The sequence below is a fragment of the Pogoniulus pusillus genome, chromosome 15 (genome assembly GCF_015220805.1).
Source record: "Pogoniulus pusillus isolate bPogPus1 chromosome 15, bPogPus1.pri, whole genome shotgun sequence".
NCBI classification, from domain to species: Eukaryota; Metazoa; Chordata; class Aves; order Piciformes; family Lybiidae; genus Pogoniulus; species Pogoniulus pusillus.
Genome location: NC_087278.1, coordinates 21,802,324 through 21,824,665, shown reverse-complemented (window position 1 = coordinate 21,824,665; position 22,342 = coordinate 21,802,324). Strand labels below are relative to the sequence as shown.

At 52.4% G+C, this 22,342-nt stretch overlaps 1 protein-coding gene and 1 long non-coding RNA gene across 2 annotated transcripts in view; both read left to right on the top strand.

The window, feature by feature from the left end:
- The first annotated feature begins 593 nt into the window (after nucleotides 1-593).
- LOC135182026 (uncharacterized) lies at nucleotides 594-16,629 on the top strand. Its single transcript, XR_010305044.1, has 3 exons — nucleotides 594-826; nucleotides 16,253-16,373; nucleotides 16,493-16,629. It is a non-coding gene; the product is annotated as an uncharacterized LOC135182026 (long non-coding RNA).
- Nucleotides 16,630-18,327: 1,698 nt separating this feature from the next.
- CACNA2D4 (calcium voltage-gated channel auxiliary subunit alpha2delta 4) overlaps nucleotides 18,328-22,342 on the top strand; it is a 176,359-nt gene continuing 172,344 nt past the window's right edge. Inside the window, exon 1 of the mRNA XM_064156008.1 lies at nucleotides 18,328-18,416. Within this exon, the coding sequence (XP_064012078.1) occupies nucleotides 18,328-18,416 (89 nt within the window). The remainder of the gene's footprint in view (nucleotides 18,417-22,342) is intronic.

The window sequence follows — 22,342 nt, the reverse complement described above, 5'->3', positions numbered from 1 at the left end:
TTTTAAGAGGCTCTTGCAGGTCCTTGCCTTTTCCACACTGCTGTGGGGATCTCTAACGAGCTTTTGTTCTGGCCTCTAGGTGTAAATGTGTGCAGCTGAGTTGGGAAAGCAGGAGCGAGCTGGGTGTGTGCAAACAAGAAACACCTGCGGCTCTGCGAGACAGTGAAGAAACAAACCTGGAGCCTTAGAAACACCAAGGCACTGAGTGCCTCACCCAGGCTTTGCTTCGGCGCCTCCACCACCTCCCTGGGCAGCCCATTCCAATGCCAATCACTCTCTCTGCCTACAACTCCCTCCTGAGCTCCAGCCCGGACCTCCCCTGGCACAATGTGCCTCTTTGCCACGTTGAGGCTGTGCGCAGGGTCCCCTCCCTGCGCGGTGCGAGCGGCAGAGGAAGGGCTCGGGGGAGGCTCTCCCCTGCCCCCTTGCCCCGCGGGCCCGCCGCGGGGGGAGGGGCGGGAGGGAGCCGGCGGCCGTTGGGGCACGCGGCGCGGCACGCGGCGCGCCCGCGCAGGTGCGCGCTGGCGGCGGGCGGGGATTGGCTGCGCCCTTCGCACCTGGGCAGCGGCGACTCAGCCTCTGCCGCCGAGAGGGCTCAGCGCCGGCCGTGCTGCCGCCGCGGGGCTCCCCCCCGCCTGCCTCGGAGGGGGTCCCCTGCCGCTGCACAGGGCGAGCTCCTGGGGGACCGGACCGGACCGGCCCTCCTCAGGACGGCTCCCCTCCGTAAGCGCTCTTCGGTGGACCTAACGCCCCTCCGGTGTCCTTTGAAACAGCGAGCTGAAAAAGGAACTGCGCCACCGAGCCTCGCGGCCAGCCTGCCTCACCTGTGAGTAGTGCAGCTCTGCTGCTCAGGGGAAAAGCTGTGTTTCTAAGCGAGCCTTTTCCGTTTCCTGACTTCTAAAACAGCCAGATTTATCTGTAGTATCCTTTATAAGGTATTCTCTATGGAGTGGGGTCTGATAATGTGATGGAAGTTGAGTGGCTGGGGCTGGGTGCTAGGTTGGACTGGCTGAGCTTGGAGGTCTCTTCCAACCTGGCTGATTCTATGGTTCATTGCTGTCTGCAGCTCCCTGAAGGGAGGCTGTAGCCAGGTGGGGTTGGGCTCTTCTGCCAGGCAAGCAGCAACAGAACAAAGGCACACAGTCTCAAGCTGTGCCAGGGGAGGTCTAGGCTGGATGTGAGGAGGAAGTTGTTGTCAGAGAGAGTGATTGGCATTGGAATGGGCTGCCCAGGGAGGTGGTGGAGTCGCCGTGCCTGGAGGTGTTGAAGCAAAGCCTGGATGAGGCACTTAGTGCCATGGTCTGGTTGCTTGGCCAGGGCTGGGTGCTAGGTTGGACTGGATGAGCTTGGAGGTCTTTTCCAACCTGGTTGATTCTATGATTCCCTGCCCTCCACTTTGGAAAATCACCCAGACTAGACTCAGCAGCTCTGGAAATGGAATGAAGCTTTGTATTTAACAGCTTAGCACAAGATACAAGCAGATAGTTACAATCTATACAGCTAGAGACAGAAAGAGACAAGTTAAAAGGTAATACAGAAACACAACAGCCCCCCCCCCCAGAAACCTGAGTGCCCAGGAGGGGCTCCAAACCACCCTTCCACCTTCCTCCCACTCCTCTACCTTACCCTACATCTTGTCTTATGTTTAAGGTAGTGTGTGTGGTCGGCCAGGGGGGTTAGGGAGCAGGTGGGTTAGGAAGCAGGTGGGTTAATCACACAGGCAGCAGGTTCCATTAGAGAGAGAGGTGCAGCCCACAAAGCCCAGAGAGCAACTCTGTTATCTATATTTATGTACTTATACAACTCACAAGCCTATGAGTGAAGCAGCCTTCAGCATAGTTTCCTTTTCACAGCCTGCAATCTAGTTCTTCTCACCCAAGCATTGTAGCCAGGCTCGGACTAGCACACTATGGTTCTATGATTCTTTTCTCCCCTGCTCTGCAGCACGCAGAGGCCAGCGTGTGACAGCCTCGTGTGCCCCACGCCTGTCGCTGGGCAGGCGAAGGGACAAAGGCTGCAGGAATGAGTGGAGCGCAGCCAGGATTTGCATATGCAGCTCCTGTGCTGATGAAGCAATCGATGCCTGCTGCTCTGAGCTGTGCTCTCTGCAGCTGTGGCAGGGGCCACACTAGAGAGGCCAGGCACTGCACGTTTCCACTTGTCCTTTCTGTCCCATTAACTTGTGCCCTTCCCTCGGCTCTTGGCTCACCCTCTCTGATGTGATTTGTGAGGTGCTGCTGAAAAGCTGCTGTTGCACTTCCTCCTTAGAAATGATTTTCTTCTGCCAGACGACTGCAACAGCTCAGTAGGAGTCTTAAAGGCCTTTTTTGATGGCCTGTGGAGAGGTGAGGGAGTGCTGCTAGCACATCACAACAGACTAGAGCTAACAGAAAGTCTGTTCTCAGGGGGGGAGGGAAAGGGAAAAAACAACCTTGTTTTGTTACTCCCATGTTAGCTGCTGCCTCACAAACACGAGTTTGCCAGAGCAGGTTGGGCTAAGGAGCCTCTGTGGTCCCTTTCTGTGCCTGTCCTGTTCAATATCTTTGTTGATGACCTGGACCAGGGGATTGAGTCCAGCATCATTAAGTTTGCAGATGACACCAAGCTAGGAGCAGATGTGGAGCTGTTGGAGGGTAGGAGAGCCCTGCAGAGGGACCTGGACAGGCTGGATGGGTGGGCAGAGGCCAGTGGGATGAGATTGAACAAGGCCAAGTGCAGGGTTCTGCACTTTGGCCACAACAGCCCCAAGCAGCACTACAGGCTGGGGACTGAGTGGCTGAGAGCAGCCAGGCAGAAAGGGACTGGGGATACTGGTATATGGTACCTGAAGATGAGGCAGCAGTGTGCCCAGGTGGGCAGGAGAGCCAATGGCATCCTGGGCTGGCTCAGGAGCAGTGTGGGCAGCAGGACAAGGGAGGTTATTCTGCCCCTGTGCTCAGCACTGCTCAGGCCACACCTTGAGTGCTGTGTCCAGTTCTGGGCTCCTCAATTCAAGAGAGATGTTGAGGTGCTGGAAGGTGTCCAGAGAAGGGCAACAAAGCTGGTGAGGGGCCTGGAACACAAGGCCTATGAGGAGAGGCTGAGGGAGCTGGGGGTGTGCAGCCTGCAGAAGAGGAGGCTCAGGGCAGAGCTCATTGCTGTCTCCAACTACCTGAAGGGAGGCTGTGGCCAGATGAGGTTGGTCTCTTCTGCCAGGCAAGCAGCAACAGAACAAGGGGACACAGTCTCAAGTTGTGCTGAGGTAGGTCTAGGCTGGATGTTAGGAGGAAGTTCTTCCCAGAGAGAGTGATTGGCATTGGAATGGGCTGCCCAGGGAGGTGGTGGAGTCACCGTCCCTGGAGGTGTTGAAGCAAAGCCTGGCTGAGGCACTTAGTGCCATGGTCTGGTTGACTGGCTAGGGCTGGGTGCTAGGTTGGACTGGATGATCTTGGAGGTCTCTTCCAACCTGGTTGATTCTATGATTCTGTCTTTCGCCACCCAAGTCTTGGTGCCCCAGAGAGAGCCCAGAGCCCAGCTCTCATGGTTTATAAGGAGAGCTGGCAGAAATGAAGCTCTTGCATTGGAGAAAAACCACAGAATTATGTTTGGAGAGATACAGAAAAGAAATTACAGAGGCAGATACAACACTGATGGCAAACCCCCTTGAATTTCCCTCCAGCCCAAAATTAAATCTATCATCCCCAGTGCTCCAGTCCTCTCCCCCCAGTGCCTCTGCCCATGCATAGGCCTAAACTCAAGCTTCTGGAAGCCCCAAAGCAGGCCTGCTGCTTACATCTTTGTCCAATAAAGTGGCTCCCACTCAACACAGGGCAGGAGGGAGAGGAAAGGAGAATGAATCAAGGGCTAGAAGACAAGTAGAAGCTTATGGCACTTCAGAGGTGTGACAAAACTGACCAGTGACTGAGACCTATGGCAGCAGCACAGTTTGCAGATGCCCCAAGGACTTGCAGCAGTCCTGGGCACTGAGTGTATCTGCAGGGTGGGTTGGGGAGTGCTGGGTCTGTCTCCTTGAGCACCACCCCAGCAGCCACAGAAAGGCACATCCAGTCTCAGGAATGCACCTCCTAAAGGCACTGGAGATGCAAAGGTGCTGCTGCAAGTCAAGTAAGGGGAATTTGCTGGGCTAAGAGAGCAGGTGGAGTGTCCTGGCAGGTGTGGCTGGCCCCGTGCCTTGGCCACGGAGAGTGGAAGGCCATAAGGCTGCTCACCAGTGTGTGCTGTGAAACCCAGACATGGTGTTTGACCCTGCCTTCCCTCCAGCCCTGCCATCCACACAGCCAGTGGTGTGTTACGTAGCTGGAAGGTGTGAGAGGAAATGGGTATGGCCTGCCTGACACTATAATGTAGGCTGTAGGCACCACTGATGCTGGAGGGGCAGGTCCTTGTGCAGCACAGTGTGCTGCTGCTGGGTCACAGCCACCTTCTCAGCTGGACACCTCCTGGCCTGGCCTGCTGAGGAAATACTACCTACACCTGCCCAGGGCTCACCCGAGGTGTGGTGAGACCCCTGGGCTGACAGAGGAGCCTTCCCTCTCTCTCCCTGTTAGGTGCAGCTGTCCTATACCCTGGGAAAGCCATCACAGGGACTTGCCCCTTCAATGCAGCATTTGCCAGAGCTCCTGGGCCAGCCTTGCTGACTCTGTCCACCACAGTCTCTCAGGTGTAGTCTTCACTTCTTTGGAGTGCTTTGTAGCTGAACAAAGGCATTGCACTCTAGTGGCTGTTGTGAGGGGTCAGGGCAGAAGTGCTCCACCAGAGTTAGCAACATGCAAGCTGCAGCACCCCTCTGGCTGTTGCTGCATGTTTTGGCCCCTCCACAGCCACAGAGTAGTTGAGTGGCTGCTGGAGTGTGAGACTGTGCATTTGACCACAAGAGCCAAGTAATGGGGATTCACAGGCCTGGCAAGCAGAGCAGATCTAGGTTTAAAGTGCAGCTGGAAAAGGGAGTTGCTCCAAACTGAGAGCACCAATGAACTTGAGCATCGCTTGCATGAATTCAGCTAAGGTCAGAGCTGCAGCAAGCAACCATTGCTAAGAAGATTTCAGTGCTGCTCTGCCTGCTTTATGGCACATCAGATTTCCTGTGAAGGAATCCCTTGGGGCACAACTGTTTGGCTTCTGTCTGAAACTTCAGGAGCCTCTGGCTCAGAAAGACGTTAACTTCAGCCCCCACACTGCACTGCTGAGCAGAAGGCAGGCAGCTGGGGTGCAGATGATGTTAGACAGCAATCACAGCTTGCAGTTCCAGTGTTCTTTGGTGCAGTATATGCAGGCAGCATTCGTTTTCCTGTAGCTCTGGTAACCCTAAATTCCACTTTCTGTGGTAGACAATGAGTGCAGTTCTTAGTTTCACTTCAAGCCTGCTGCAGATGACTCCATCCCTGAACCAAGCAAATGGTTTGCTGAGCTGTGCCTGTCTCTCTCTTGACTATCTCATGTGCTGCCAAGACGTTGACAGCAGCAGGAAGAAGCAGAGTGAATGAGGCTGCTAGAAACTGATTTTTTCAGACACATGCTTTGCACACTCTTACACCTTCCAGCAGGAAGGGAGATGATTTGCTCTCACAACATATGTGCTAGATCAGGCTATATCCTTGTGAACCACTCTCTCCTGGGGGACTGCTGTTCTCCTCGTCCAGCATCCATGCTGGGAGGAGCTGGCTGAAACCTGGAGAGACCTTACCCTCGACGTGGGGCTACCCATTCTGTCATCCTATGATAATGAGGCTTGGAAAACCTCTTCAAAACCTGCTGGCAAGAAACGCCACAGCTTTGTGTTTCCTCAGCTAATTTGTGCTCCTCGAAGGAAATCCAAGGAGGCGTCTAATGGTCCCCCTGGGCACAACATGATTTGTATCTTCCTCCTTTTGGGGCAGGCTCACAGCATGGAAAGCCCTGGGGTGGAGGGGAGATGTCTGTGGAAGCTGCTTGCCGGGAGAGGTGCTGTCAGATGTTGAAGGGAGGAAGAGTGAGCCTGTGTTATGAGAGCTGGCAGGTGACGCAGCTAATTACTGGCTCGGAGGCAATTTAGGGTGATGGGAAGTGACTTGAATTGTAACCAGAGGTTAAAAGAGTTTAACAGGAGACAGTGCCGGCACTGCCGTGCTTGGGTGGGCTAAAGACTGCCCCCCACCAGCCTGCTGAGCTGCCCTAGGTCGAGGAAAGACCTTTCACGCTCTCTACAGATGAAGTCCAGAGCAGGGCCAGGAGGATGCTCAGAGGGCTGGAGCACCTCTCCTTCGAGGACAGACTGAAAGAGTTGGGGCTGTGCAGTCTGGAGGAGAGGAGGCTCCCAGGAGTCCTTCTTGTGGCCTTCCAGGATCTGAAGGGGACTACAAAAAAGCTGGGGAGGGACTTTTTAGGCTGTCAGGGAGTGACAGGACTGGGGGGAATGGAGCAAAGCTGGAGGTGGGGAGGTTCAGGCTGGACATGAGGAGTAAATTGTTGAACATGAGAGTGGTGAGAGGCTGGAATGGGTTGCCCAGGGAGGTGGTTGAGGTCCCATGGCTCGAGGTGTTTAAGGCCAGGCTGGATGAGGCTGTGGGCAGCCTGCTCTAGGGTAGGGTGTCCCTGCCCATGGCAGGGGGGTTGGAACTGGCTGATCCTTGTGGTCCCTTCCAACCCTGACTGATTCTGTGATTCTATGATTCTGAGCCCTATGTCAGGGCAACTCCTGACATCAGTACAGGCTGCAGCATGATGAAATTGAGAGCAGCCCTGCAGAAAAGGCTTTGGAGGTGCTGGTGAATGAGAAGCTGAGCATGAGCCAGCAAAGCACACTTGCAGTGCAGAAGGTAAATCACATCCTTGTCCATCCTTGACCTTCAAAAGAGGTGTGATCAGCAGGTCAAGACAGGTGATTCTGCCACTCTGCTCTGCTCTGGTGACACCTCACCTCTAGTACTGTGTCCAGCTCTGGGGCCCCCAAAACAAGTGAGGCATGGACCTGCTGGAGCAGGTCCAGAGGAGGGCCGCAAAGATGATCAGAGGGCTGGAGGAGCTCTGCTGTGAAGACAGGCTGAAAGAACTGGGGCTAGTCAGCCTGAAGAGGAGAAGGCTCTGGGGAAAACTTATGGCTACATTTCATTACTTGAAGGGGACCTGCAGGAAGGATGGAGAAGGATTGTTTCAAAAGACCTGTGGTGACAGGACAGGGATAATGGTTTGAAGCTGGAGCAGGGCAGATTTAGGTTGTACATCAGGAGGAAGTTCTGCACAGCAAGAGTAGTAACATACTGGAACAGGTTTCCCAGGGATGCAGCTGAGGCCCCATCCCTGGAGACGTTCAAGATGAGACTCGATGTGGCCCTGAGCAGCCTGACCTAGTTAGAGGTGTCCCTGCTGACTGCTGGGGGTCTGAACGAGATGACCTTTGAGGGTCCTTTCCAATCTGATGCTGTGAACTGCAGCACAAAATGTAACCTGCCATAGAACGGTGTTAATCAGATGCCTTTCAGACCCTTCCCCCAGCCCTTTCTCTTCTTCAAATCACCCTCAGGGTGTTTTTAATAACAACTGATGGTTGCCTAAAATCACAAAACATGTTCTCATTAGTATTCATGAAAGACTGGACAGGTTTTATCTACACCTACATCAATGTGTGCAGAAATGTATCCAATGCCTCTGATTTTTAGGGGGTGGGGGGGAACCAGTCCTGTTTTCAAAGTGGAAAAAAATGAAAGCATGAAAAGTTATCATTTGTGACCCAGAATTTTGGCAAAATTTGATGAAATCAAATGGAAGAGGAAGGGGGGAAATGAAAAAACCATAAACTTTTAGGAGGTTTTTAATTGGGTTCTAGATATTCCAGAAGTTCTGTTAAGCACAGTTCTTGCCTGTAAGCTCAGCAGCAGCAGCAAAGCCAATCAAACTCACTGGAAAACTTTGAAAGGTTAAATAATAATAGGAAGAAGAAGAAGAAGGTTTTCAGTCTCTCTGCCCTTTCTTTATGCTGCAGCAGCTTCCCCAGGGGTCAGGCACGACTGCCATGCAAGCCCATGGCCCGCAGAGGCTGTGCTGGGGACAGGCAGCTCAGCTGCATTGATGCCATTTTTCCTGACAGGCAGATGTTTCATGCCTGCATCACTCCACAGAGGTCTGCAGCGTGCTGCAGCCTAGCTCTGCATGCTCCCTGACTCCCTTCTGCCCCTCTGTTGCCAGAGAACAGATCAAAACGTCCTGGGAGCTCAGCCCTGCTCTTTGGCCTCTGACAGTGTGATCTAAATAAATCAGAGGAGGGAAGCAGAATGCTTTGCTCCTTTGCCCCTTGCTGAGCAAGGTGCTCCTCATCCCTAGGGATGCTCAGCCCTACTCTGGCCTCTGGCAGCATGATCTAAATAGATCAGGGGAGGGAAGCAGAATGCTTTGCTCCTTTGCCCCATGCTGAGCAAGGTGCTCCTCATCCCTGGGGATACTCAGCACTTTGTTGCTTTGCCCCATGCTGAGCAAGGTGCTCCTCATCCCTGGGGATGCTCAGCCCTACTCTTTGGCCTATGACAGTGTGATCTAAATAAATCAGGGGAGGGTAGCAGAGCTCTTTGTTGCTTTGCCCCTCGCTGAGCAAGGTGCTCTTCATCCCTGGGGATGCTCAGCCCTACTCTGGCCTCTGACAGTGTGATCCAAATAAATCAGGCGAGGGAAGCAGAGCAGTTTGCTGCTTTGCCCCTCACTGAGCAAGGTGCTCCTCATCCCTGGGGATGCTCAGCCCTACTCTTTGGCCTCTGACAGTGTGATCTAAATAGATCAGGGGAGGGAAGCAGAATGCTTTGCTGCTTTGCCCCATGCTGAGGAAGGTGCTCCTCATCCCTAGGGATGCTCAGCCCTACTCTGGCCTCTGACAGTGTGATCTAAATCAATCAGGGGAGGGAAGCAGAGCTCTGTGTTGCTTTGCCCCTCGCTGAGCAAGGTGCTTCTCATCCCTGGGGATGCTCAGTCCTGCTCTGGCCTCTGACAGTGTGATCTAAATAGATCAGGGGAGGGAAGCAGAGCAGTTTGTTGCTTTGCCCCTCGCTGAGCAAGGCACTCCTCATCCTTGGGGGCTGTGCTGTCTCCCTCTTTGAAAGAGCATTGGGAGTTAGAGAGCATCCTCTACTCCCCAGACACCTGATAAAGCCTCACCAGGATTTCAGCAGATAGGTGAGGCAGTAACAGCAGGCCAGGAAGGCAAGTAACTCATCTCTCCACATCTGCTGACTCTGACAGGGAAACACGGGCCAGGAGAGACCCTCCTAGCCCAACCAAGATGGGGCAGCTCTAATTTGGCCCAAATACCTCTGTCCTGATAACCTTGCAAAATCCTGAATCCCTGTTAACATGCTGAGCAGAGAAAATGAGGCATGTGTAGCACATCCTCTGGACAGGGTCACTGCATCATGCCTTTAATACAAAGGAGGGCTGTGGGTGTAGCCTACCTGGACTTCAGCAAAACCTTTGACACTGTCTGCCACAACAAGCTCCTAGCAAAGCTGGCAGCTCATGACTTTGACAGATTCACTCTGATATGGGTCAAGAACTGGCTGGAGGGCTGGGCCTAGAGAGTGGTGGTCCCTGGAGGTGTTCAAGAAAGCCTGGATGAGGCACTTAGTGCCATGGTCTGGTTGATTGGCCAGGGCTGGGTGCTAGGTTGGACTGGATGAGCTTGGTTGATTCTGTGATTTGACCACAGGAGTGCTGCTTCTGGCCGAGGCAAGTGTCTGCAGCCCTGGAGATTAGCAGAGTAAGTGGCATCATGCATTTAGTCACTTGCTGCACCACAATTCCTGGTGCTCCACATGAAGCAAAACCTTCTTCCTGGAAAAAGCTGTTCTTGTGCAGCCACTTTATCACAAAGGGCTTTAATCTCTTTTCCAATGGGGTTTCCTTCTTCCTAATCAAGTTCCTTCAGCTCCTGCAGACTTGGAATGGAAAAGATTAACCCTTTGGCAGAGGAGAGATAAGGATAAATCTGATTTTCACACTGAGTGCTTTTGTGACAGCACCCAGGAGAGCTGCACTCTGCTCACAGTTCTCCCCAGGCTGAGCACCTGCTTCTCACTTAACTTTTCCTTTAGTCTTTCTTCTTTTTCTTGCCTTACCCTCAGAGCTGGTGGGAAGATGCTTCAGCACTCCTTGTTTCCTGTGCACTGTGCATTTTTGCTCTCCCTTAGCGTGTCCCTCCATGCCCTGAATTTCCTGCTGCTCAGAACACTGTGTCTGATGAGGGTTTAAAATGCTCCTAGCAAAAATACATACACACACACACAAAAAAAAAAGAGCTCATTTCATCTTGGAGTATTTAAACAAGACTAAAATTAGAGCAGAGCTGTGGGAAAAAAAAAAAAAAAACAAAAAGGAAAACAAAAGGCAAAGTAAGCAGCCAAAGGCATTAATTAACTTAGCACCTATGTGGCTGCCTCTGTAAACAAGAGGGAGGGCCTGCAGCTCACAGACAAAATGGGTCTGCAGCAGACATTTACAGAACACCCAGGTGGAATGTGGAGCCTAGAAGGACACCTTGGGTCCAGATCATCCTGCTGATGCCTGGTGATGCTCTGCAGGCATCATCTGCCCTTGAAGCAAGCCAAGGTAAAGCCAGGCAGTGGTGTAATAGCTGCCTATGTGCCAGCTGCTGTACCTGTGTGCTCCTCTGTGTAGCCCCCACTGTGTTACACCTGCACTGAGTCTGTCCTGCTCCACAGAGATCCCTGTGAGTTGTGAGGAATCCAGGTACAGGCAGCACTCTCTCGGTAAACAACCTTTTGTGTGCCTCATCTGTGCAGTCATCAGGGCCTTCTTGTGACCACTGCCATTCTTCAGCCTGGATTCCAGTGGCAGAAGAACCCTTCCACACAGATCTTCAGGCTGCATCAAGCAGATGCTGTTAGAAGCAGATCTGCAGCAGTAAGCCAAGGAGCAACAGCTACAAGCTGGAACAGAGAAGGTATCACAGTATCACAGTATCATCAGGGTTGGAAGAGACCTCACAGATCATCAAGTCCAACCCTTTACCACAGAGCTCAAGGCTAGACCATGGCACCAAGTGCCACGTCCAACCTTGCCTTGAAGTGCCCCAGGGACGGCGACTCCACCACCTCCCCAGGCAGCCCAAGTTCTTTATGGTGAGGGTGACAGAGCCCTGCAGCAGGCTGCCCAGAGAGGTTGTGGAGTCTCCTTCTCTGGGGACTTTCAAAACCCTCCTGGATGCATTCCTGTGTGGACTCCCCTGAGTGGATCCTTCTTGGCAGAGAGGCTGGACTTTGGTCTCCAGAGGTCCTTTCCAGCCTCTAAGGTTCTGTGACAATTTAACCTAAAGCACACATGGGAGCCAGGGAGATGTCATTTCCCCACAGTGCTGCAGATCTTCCAGGTCTCACCATTCCAAACTTTGCATGTCCCAATCACCCTGCCAGTCATGCAGTGAACCCAGTCCTAGACCAAACGACATGCCTCTGTTGCAGTGAGGCTTCCCACAGCTCAACTGGGACTGCACAGCCCCTGCTGGGACCAAAAGTAATTCAGTGTGCAAAATTGACAGCAGTGTGTAGTGTTTCTTAACTGCTTCATAGAATCAACCAGGTTGGAAGAGACCTCCAAGATCATCCAGGCCAACCTAGCACCCAGCCCTAGCCAGTCAACTAGACCATGGCACTAAGTGCCTCAGCCAGGCTTGTTTTGAACACCTCCAGGGATGGGGACTCCACCACCTCCCTGGGCAGCCCATTCCAATGCCAATCACTCTCTCTGTGAAGGACTTCCTCCTAACATCCAGCCTATACTTTCCCCAGCACAACTTGAGACTGTGTCCCCTTGTTCTATTGCTGGTTGTCTTGGAGAGGAGACCAATCCCCACCTGGCTACAACCTCCCTTCAGGTAGTTGTAGACAGTAATAAGATCACCCCTGAGCCTCCTCTTCTCCAGGCTAAACAGGCCCAGCTCCCTCAACCTCTCCTCATAGGATGAACTCAAACCCCACTAAAGCACTCTCTGCTGGGAGAGGAAATTAAATGGCCTACTATGTATGAATATTTTGTGATGACTTAAAAAAAAAATGGAAATCCCTTAGTTGTAGCAGTACATGCTGCCTTGAGAATGGTTGACAGCATGATGCTTTGACCTATGTCTGTGTCTCAAATGAGTTAGGCTGCCTGGTCCGAAAGACTTAACTCCAAGTTCTGTAGCACTTGAAGAAAGCAGAGACCAGCAATGAGTTGAGCCTGGAGAAGAGGAGGCTCAGGGGTGACCTCATTGCTGTCTACAACTACCTGAAGGGAGGTTGTAGCCAGGTGGGGATTGGTCTCCTCTCCAAGACAACCAGCAATAGAACAAGCCTGGCTGAGGCACTTAGTGCCATGGTCTGGTTGACTGGATAGGGCTGGGTGCTAGCTTGGACTGGATGAGCTTGGAGGTCTCTTCCAACCTGGTTGGTTCTATGATTATGATTCAATGATTATTCTATGAAAAAGGGAGAGAGAGCAGCTCCTGGCTGTGGGGACACCTGCCCAGGGCTTGCTTGCAGCATCAGCGCTCACACAAAGGCAAGCCTGCAGCCCTCTCCCATCTCCCTGCTCAGCGGTGAAACCCACATAGCTGCAGACTCAGCTTGCAAGGGCTAAATTGCACAGCACTGAAACCTGATCAGAGGAGATTTGCCAACCAGCCAGGATAACCACGACTGAAAGTGCTTTGCATTGCTGATTCTGGCAAGGTTCTCTTCCTAGCAGCAGCTTCTAGGGCACGGAGATCAGATTCTCTGCTGCTGGCAAAACACCACACAGTTGTTTCCCAGACTGCCTCAAGGAAGGGTTAAATCTATCCAGACAGGCCAGAGGCATCATCCTCAGATCTCCTGAGCAGGACACAAGCTCCAGCACCATGCAGAGAGCAGCAGCACAAGCAGAATGTTTGACCATGATAACAAGGGTATTCTGTACTCAGATGCTTACCTAAGGAGTCCTTCCAGGAGATAGTGAGAGGCACAAGATTATGATCTCAGATAAATGCATCTGCTGTGAACAAGACCACAGAGTTTATTCTCATCCTGCTTTGGCTTAAGATATTCTCAACCAAAGCTAATTAGTTTTATTAAGTTGTTATGCCCCAGATGTTTTTTAAGTGAAGGATTGTGATGAAGCAAGGACTTGCCTTGAGGTTTGCACCAGTGGCAGGCACACAGCAAGATTTCAGTGTCTTTAGAATGAAAAACAAGCCAGTGCTGAGCTCTTGCAACCTCTTCCTCAGTCCTGATATCTACAGTCCAAAAAGGACTCCATGTGGGCCCTGAGACATTGCTCCAGAGTACCCAGAAAAGAGGATGGAGCATTCCTGGCATGAGCCATCTGGGAGATCAGTGCCTTTTACCACAGGGGGTCGTGGGGAGAAAGTGTCTCTGGTGACCAGATTCAGCCCAATAAACCTCCTAGCAACAAGAGTATTGTCACAATGAGCTTGATGCCTGAGGAGGCTGAGACACTCTTCCATCTGCTCCTCGTCTCTTTGAAGCTGCATACTCTTCTCCTGGTCATGTTCCAGGCTGATGCCATATCCCTGCTCCAGCTGACTTTCTGGCAGAGACACAGGGCTGCTACCAAACGTGCCTGTGCTGTCTGGTACTCACAGGGAGATGTTGCCTCAAGAGGTTGTGCCATGCCCAGACCATAGAATTATAGAATTGTAGAATCAAGCAGGTTGGAAGAGACCTCCAAGCTCATCCAGTCCAACCTAGCACCCAGCCCTGGCCAATCAACCAGACCATGGCACTAAGTGCCTCAGCCAGACTTTGCTTCAACACCTCCAGGGACAGTGACTCCACCACCTCCCTGGGCAGCCCATTCCAATGCCAATCACTCTCTGCCAACAACTTCCTCCTAACATCCAGCCTAGACCTCCCCCAGCTCTGTCCCCTTGTCCTGTTGCTGCTTGCCTGGGAGAAGAGCTCAACCCCACCTGGCTACAGCCTCCCTTCAGGGAGTTGCAGACAGCAATGAGCTCTGCCCTGAGCCTCCTCTTCTGCAGGCTGCACACCCCCAGCTCCCTCAGCCTCTCCTCACAGGGCTGTGCTCCAGGCCCCTCCCCAGCTTTGTCGCCCTCCTGTGGACACCTTCCAGTACTGCAACTTCTCTCTTGAATTGAGGAGCCCAGAACTGGACACAGCACTCAAGGTGTGGCCTGAGCAGTACTGAGTACAGGGGCAGAATAACCTCCCTTGTCCTGCTGGCCACACTGCTCCTGAGCCAGGCCAGGATGCCATTGGCTCTCCTGCCCACCTGGGCACACTGCTGCCTCATCTTCAGCTACCATCTACCAGTACTCCCCAGGTCCCTTTCTTCCTGGCTGCTCTCCAGCCACTCTGTCTCCAGCCTGTCTGAGGCTGTGTAGCATTCCCATTTCTTCCCTTCTCTTTATCTTGCTGTGAGATTCCACAATTCTATGACTCCATGTTAGCCTGCTCAGGCATTCCCAGGTCAGGGCCTCCACATGAATGCATTAAACAAATGTGGATTTCTTCTCTCTTGGATAAACTCTCCTCACACACTACTTAGACCAGGGGTTTGGTGGTATTTGTTCTTTGGACAGTCTTGACATTTGCCAGTATCTTATAACAAGATAATCCAAACTGAACTCAGGTTCTAGTCAAACCAGAAATTAATAGAGCTGCCAAATCTCCCTCCTCCCTCTGAGTACCACACACAAAACCTCAAGTCACAGTGGCATTTTTGTATTGCCCCATGGTTTTGCCAATTTAGCTCTAATTTGCTCTTCTCCCTCAACCCATATCTCTTGCAGCCTTAAATTCCCACCCCTTGTTATGTGATTGCTTTCATCCTTCCTCACAGGATTAATTTCCTTTTTCCCTAGTCAGACCCTGCTGTCATTTATCTTTTCCTCGTGCTCCAACTGTTCTGACCCACTGTGGTGGCTGAGCTCTGCAGGAGTAACTGTGTGCACTCTAATCCCATTGAGGGCCCTGCAGTCACCTGTTTGTTTTCTTCCAGTTTTCTGTGCTATTTTCATTTCATCTTTAAATCTCACCCCCTTGCAACTTCAGCTTACTAAGGGGTTAAGTGAGATATACTCAGCAAATGAGGTAAATCCAAATAAAGGGATTTGGATCTCCCAGTTCATCATGCTGCTGTGTCTCATGGCTTCTTAGAGCAGTGTTTCAGGGTTTTCCAAACACAGAGGATCTTGCCACAACCCATCTGGATTAAACTACAACTACCTGAAGGGAGGCTGTAGCCAGGTGGGGTTGGGCTCTTCTGCCAGGCAAGCAGCAGCAGAACAAGGGGACAGAGCCTCAAGTTGTGGCAGGGGAGGTCTAGGCTGGCTGTTAGGAGGAAGTTGTTGTCAGAGGAGAGTGATTGGCATTGGAATGGGCTGCCCAGGGAGGTGGTGGAGTCACCATCCCTGGAGGTGTTGAAGCCAAGCCTGGATGAGGCACTTAGTGCCATGGTCTGGTTGATTGGCCAGGGCTGGGTGCTAGCTTGACCTGAATGATCTTGGAGGTCTCTTCCAACCTGCTTGATTCGGTGATTCTGTGATTCTATAAACTGAACCTCAGCTGCAAGTAGCAGACAGTGACCCGAAAGGTCCTGCAAAAATCACTCACAAGAACTCTTTGTTATGGCTCTGTGCAAAGTGGAGAGAAAATGCTACCTAAACCCTCAACTATTCTGCCTTCAGATCTCATTTTGCATTTTTATCCTATCTTTGCTGAAGTACTTGGGCATGGAAGCCTGCCACCCTGGACACCAGCCCTCATTTGATCCTGGCAAACACAGAGGAAGGAGACCTTGATGCTCAGTCTTCCCCACATCCCCTGAGACCACTCTTCTCCTCTTTTCAGGGTGAAGAGGCAGGAAGGCGCAGCAGAAGCCCAGCCCCATGGTCCCTGGGGCCAGCAGCATGAGGCCAGATCAGGTGAAAGGCAGTCAGCTCCCTGCTGGCATGGGTGACACTCTGCCCCCCTTCCTGCTGTGAGCATTCAAAGGTGACAGGCATTTCTCTGCACTGTTCTGGCCTCCTGAACCCTGCTCTCTAGCTCCATATATGCCCTTTTTTGGTCCAAGGGTCCCCAGACCACATTTTGGCCATGTACTAAGATTCAGAGCTGTGCTGCCTGCTGCCTTCACATGCCAGCTGTGGCATTTGCTGTACAGCCATGTGGTACCCTGAAGGCTCCATCTCTAGAGTGTCTGGGAGTGTAGAAATTGATTTTCTGTAGACTTTAAGGTCAGAAAGAACCATTTCAACCTTCCCATGTAACCTTTTGCACAGACTTAAGAGCATCATCCGGAAATTTCGAGCCCACAGCCTGTGTGTGAAGATGGCAACTTTCAAAAGGATGCTCAGTGTGGAGTAAAGATTGTGAGGAATGATGAAACCATCCTAGCCTGAGGTGAGTTACTGTTGCAATTACTTCCTTGCTCACTCTATTCCACTTGTCACAGTTTCATTCTCTTCTCTGTGTTTCCTTTGCCACTTCTATCATCCCTTTTAGCGTGCTGCACTCCACAGCCAGAACACCTGCCTTAGCTGCACTCCAGTGCTGTGACAGCCACTGTCCCCTTCTGCATCCTTACAAGAGACCTCACGACCTGGCAGGGCTTTGCATTTTGTATTTAACAAGATCTTTGTAAAGGTGCAAAAGGTAATTGGGAGGAAGTCTAATAAATGGGTTAGCTCAGTCACACAGTTAAGCTCTTCAACAGGTCACTTCAGTCGTTTGTAATCTTTCCACTGCCATATCAGTAGTTATTTATAATTCATGCATCTAGTGACAGTAATGAGCTTAGGCAGCCTGCCCCTCACCCAAGTGTGCAGCTTGCTACTCACTGCTGTTCATCAGGTTCATCTCTTGGGCTTCTTTGATTCATTGGTCTGCAGTCCCAGCTAAGGCAATCTCAACCAAACGTTGCCCAAACAGAGAGGGTCACCTATTAATAAATAACCACTTGCATTAGGAGGTGATCAGTTAAAACTGGCAGTCCTTTCATGCCAGGCTCACTTCCTGCTGCCCACTTCCCCTCCTCTCCTTTCTCCTGTGTGAGGATCCAGACACAGCTTGGAGGCCAAGTGGGTCAGCAGGACCTGTGTTTAAGAGGGACATTGAGATGCTTGAGCGTGTCCAGAGAAGGGCAACGAGGCTGGGGAGAGGCCTTGAGCACAGCCCTACGAGGAGAGGCTGAGGGAGCTGGGATTGGTTAGCCTGGAGAAGAGGAGGCTCAGGGGTGACCTTATTGCTGTCTACAACTACCTGAGGGGTGGTTGTGGCCAGGAGGAGGTTGCTCTCTTCTCTCAGGTGGCCAGCACCAGAACGAGAGGACACAGCCTCAAGCTGTGCCAGGGGAAATTTAGGCTGGAGGTGAGGAGAAAGTTCTTCCCTGAGAGAGTCATTGGACACTGGAATGGGCTGCCCGGGGAGGTGGTGGAGTCGCCGTCCCTGGGGCTGTTCAAGGCAGGATTGGACGTGGCACTTGGTGCCATGGTCTGGCCTTGAGCTCTGTGGTAAAGGGTTGGACTTGATGACCTGTGAGGTCTCTTCCAACCCTGATGATACTGTGATACTGTGATGCTGTGTTGGATGCTGTTGAGGCACCAGCTCTGCCTGGCCCTCGTCGTCCTGTGCAAACCCCAGCAGTAAGCAGCAGCATGCATCTGCTGGTGCCTGCAGGAGCCCACCGCACACCCCCATGCTCCTGGGCCAACCCCAGGTGCCCGGTGGGCAGCAGACAGTGCTGGGCTGACCTGCTGGGGCAGCTCACCAGCATCCTGCCCTGGGAAGAGGAGGCCCCACTGAAGAGAGATCAAATGTCAGGGGCATTTTTTGCGGGGCGTGGATGCGACCCCTCTTTAAAGCAGGCATGGGCTGACCTCTGGCTGGAGAAGCTGAGAGCCGTCTTCAGGAATCAGAGTAATCCCGGGTGATTTTATCCCACTCCACTTCCCTAAATCTGTGGCTGCTGCTGCTGCTGCTGCTTGGCGAGAGGATTAAGGGCTGGCAGGGGATTACGTAGCTGCTGCAGCCCCCGGCGCGGAGCTCCCTCCCAGCGTGACCGCTCCTCGGGGCACGGCGACACGCAGCACCCCTGGGTGCCTGCCGACCAGAGGCCCTGCTGGGTTTTTGGCTGCTCCTCCTCCTTCAGAGACCCCTGACGGCGCCTGGCAGCAGCAGCGACGCTCCTGGGGCGGAAGCAGCTGGGGTTACCCCGGGGCTCGGCCCCGCAGCAGCAGGGCAGGCAGCCCAGCATCATGGCGGGGGCTGTGTGGCATCCCCCCCAGGGCAGCAGGGAGGGCAGGGAAGCCTCCTGTCCCGCCGGCTGCTCCCCTTGCTGATGCTTGGCACACGGAGGATGGGGCCCTGGGCTGTCCTGTGGATGATGCTCTGCCTCTTCTGCCTCCTGCCCTCTGCCAGGGCCCAGACGAAGATCCCGCTGGAGACGTAAGTGTTCCTCTCCCTGGCGTGGGGTCGGCAGCACCATGGGCATGGGCGAGCGGGTGGGAGAGCTGCCCAGACGCTGGCAGGCACTGCGGGTGCAGTCTCCTCTAGAGAGGCACATGGCGTTAGGGGAGGTGGCAGCTCTTTACCGTGGTGATGATGGCTCCAGGTGTGGGAGCCACAGATTCAGTGCCCAGCTCTAGCTCAGGTGCAATGTCTGATTTTCCTCGTTCATCAAGCGATGAGCAGTGATCCTCACCTGCTGCATGGAAGTGCTTTGACATCTATTAATGCTCTGCTTAATACAGTGGGCAGCAAAAGGCAAAAGCCAATTGGAAGACATGGTCATAAAACCTCACCACTGATGCAGCTGGTGGGGATTCAGCCATGGAGGTAGATGTAAGCAGCCCCACTTTAGCCCAGTGTACCTGGCAGATGTTGCTGCTTTGCAGCCTGCCACAGACACCCTGGAGATGCAAAGTACTTGTCAGAATCTTAACCATAGGTGGCACAGGTACAGGTATTTGAGTGGAGATGCATTTCTGCAACACACATGAGATCCACATCATCCAGTGCAAGGTTTGCAGCTCCAAAACGTTGGTCTCCAGCATTGCTCCAGTGCACTGATGGCAGGAAAATGCTTTCGTGTGTGTATAGGCAGCCTGGGTAACAAAACCACACAGACCTTTACTCATGTGCATGTCAGGGGATGTTGGTGAGGAAAGGCTAAAGAAAGCAACGAGGCCACAGCCTTCTTGCTTGTTCCTGCTCCAGCTGACTCCTCAGGGGCATGGCAGTCCTCAGCACAGGGAGGAAAACCTGAGCTGCCACACAGACCATAAGCAGCCATGTCCTGTGCATATGCTGTGCCAAGTGCAGCTGCACATGCAGGGAGTCTGGATGCAGCTCTTGGATGGAGGAAAGTATAGGCTGGATGTTAGGAGGAAGTTCTTCACAGAGGGAGTGATTTCCCATTGGAATAGGCTGCCCAGGGAGGTGGTGGAGGCACCGTCCCTGGAGGTCTTTAAGAAAAGCCTGGATGAGGCACTTAGTGCCATGGTTTGGTTGACTGGATAGGGCTGGGGGATAGGTTGGACTGGATGTCTTCCAACCTGGTTGATTCTATGCCATTCTATGACACTGCCTGTCTTGGTGTGCATCAACAGCTCCCCTGGCATGGCTGCTGCTGGAAAGCTACCCCCAAGCAATGCAGCCCTCTTTGGCAGCCCAACAGCAGGCTACCAGCTCTTAGCAAACAGCTGGTAAAAACTTCACCTTGCTGAACTGACTGAATCCTTTAAAGATTAAGAATGTAGGTGTTGTGCTTGGTAAAAGTTGTTATGGGGCAGCTGCTCTGGAGCTGGGACAGCTCTGTCTGCACAGGACCATCCTCAGCCAGTGTCAGGAGGAGATAACATCCACTAAACTGACCAAAATCAACTTCAGCCCCTTCATGAGATTAAGAAAATGCTTTAGGTTAAAAAGTTGCCATGAAGACCCTTGCAGATGTGTTCACCAATGCAGCCCATGATTACCAAGGCTTGTGCTGACTTCACCCAGGGCAGAGCCTCATGAAATTTGGCTACCAGCATTGTTCTTGGCTGCACTCTCAAGGCCTTCCTCAGCAAAATGCTTCTGCTTTGTGTTCTACAAAAAGGATGCAGAGTTCACACAGACTAACCCCCAACTTCTCACAGTATCAAACCATGAAGTATAACAGTGGACTTTTTTGTGCCCTGGGTAAATACTTTGTGGAAGTACCTTTTGGCCTTGAGATCTGTGGCATTCAGAAGCCAGCCTGTCCTCTCTGCTGGTTTTGCCACTGAATGCAAGTGCAGGGGTTCCAGGCAGGCAATGTCTGACTGAGCCCTTTGGTGATGTGTCTGGTTGCAATGTGATATCCCTACTGAGAAAAGGCAGCCCACTTTGCACAGTCTGAAATGCCTTCATGTAGAAGAATGATGAATAAACCACCCAAAAAAAAAGAGGTTTTCTCTCCTGGGACACAAACCAGAGCAATCAGTGGTGTTTCAAATCCACTTAGGAATTTAACTGAAACACAAAAGTTGCCCTTTTCAAATGAAACTTCAGTAGAAGAACACATTGGCCAGGGGACAAAAGGGGGAAGTCAGCAGGAACTGGACCTGCTCCATAGATCAGGCAGGGACATTTTGGAGGCAGAACACCAGAGTCTTTTAAGCACCAGCTGGGTTAAATCACAGTCGAAGTGACAGAAGGCTGAGCTGGCCTGTGCTGCTCCCTGAGTTGTGCCTGTCTTTGCTGCACCATGCTCAGCTCCTCACCATCTCTTTTACAGGTCTTTGCAAAGCTCACTCAGCTTTAACTCCAGCAGTGAAAAAATCTACTCAGTTACTATCAATGCTGCTAAGGTGCAAGTTCAGGATGGAAACTACCTCCTCTCTCCTCCTGGAGACCACTCTGCTCATCAGCTGGTCATGGTATAGGCAGGAGTAGTTGAAGCTGTGAGGATAGTGAGGATTCAGGGCTGGTTGCTCAGTCTTTGCTTCCTTGAGTATTGGAGACAGCAGGAAATGCTGGTGGGAGAGGTGAAGGTCAACCTGATAGGGCTTTTTTAGGCTACCTTCACCATCTCTATGCATCTGCTCCTATGTTGACACAGACCCCCCAAAAAAGGGAAGAGGGAGGATGAAGCATTCAACTGGTGGAAGATCACACTCAGTGGTTAAAAGCTCATTGCTAACAGGTGGTTTTAAAAGGCTCCACTTTCTCGTTATGCTCCTATTACAGGCAGTGGATGGAGGGGCAGTTCAGAGCACAAGCCTTCTGTATGATCCAAATCATAGAATCAGGGTTGGAAGGGACCACAAGGATCAGCCAGTTCCAACCCCCCTGCCATGCCCAGGGACACCCTATCCTACATCAGGCTGCCCACAGCCTCAGCCAGCCTGGCCTTAAACACCTCTGGGGTTGGAGCCTCAACCACCTCCCTGGGCAACCCATTCCAGGCTCTCACCACTCTCATGCTCAACCCTCACAGCCAGCCTGAATCTCCTCACCTCCAGCTTTGCTCCATTTCCCCCAGTCCTGTCACTCCTTGACAGCCTAAAAAGTCCCTCCTCAGCTTTTTTGTAGGCTCCCTTCAGATCCTGGAAGGCCACAAGAAGGTCACCTGGGAGCCTCTTCTCCAGACTGAACAGCCCCAACTCTTTCAGTCTGTCCTTGAAGGAGAGCTGCTGCAGCCTTCTGAGCATCCCCCTGGCCCTGCTCTGGACACACTCCAGCATCTCCACATCCTTCTTGTCACAGAGGCTCCAGAACTGGATGCAGTACTCCAGGTGGTGTCTCAGCAGAGTGGAGCAGAGGGGGAGAATCACCTCCCTGGCCCTGCTGGCCACACTTCTCCTGCTGCAGCCCAGGCTCTGCTTGGCTCTCTGGGCTGCAAGTGCACACTGCTGGCTCCTGTTGAGCTTCTTGTCCACCAGCACCACCAGGTCCCTCTCCTTAGGGCTGCTCTCCAGCCACTCACTGCCCAGCCTGGATTTGTGCTTGGCATTGCCTCCACTCAGATGAAGGACCTTGCACTTCTCCTGTAGCTGCCTACCTGCCTCACTTGACAAGGGGGGAGCCTAGGTAAGCTTTCCTAGGCTAAAGTTAGCTGTTGGGATTATTCCACCATTGCTATGCTGGCTTTCCTCCAGGGTTCACCTTAGGGTTGGCATATAATTGTGCCTCAAAAGTGGTGCAGTGCACTGGGAAATCAAGCCCTGAGGTTAAAGTCTATTTAGGCCTGGATGAAATTTGCTGGAAGCTATAGGCAAAGCCTCTGCACCCTGTAAAAGAGCAGTGTATTCTGGTAACTCTAGAAGGCCATTTATGCCATTAAATAAATCTCTCCTAAGTGAAATCCTTGTTGAAGCAACTGCACGTAGGTGGAACTGTCTGATGTG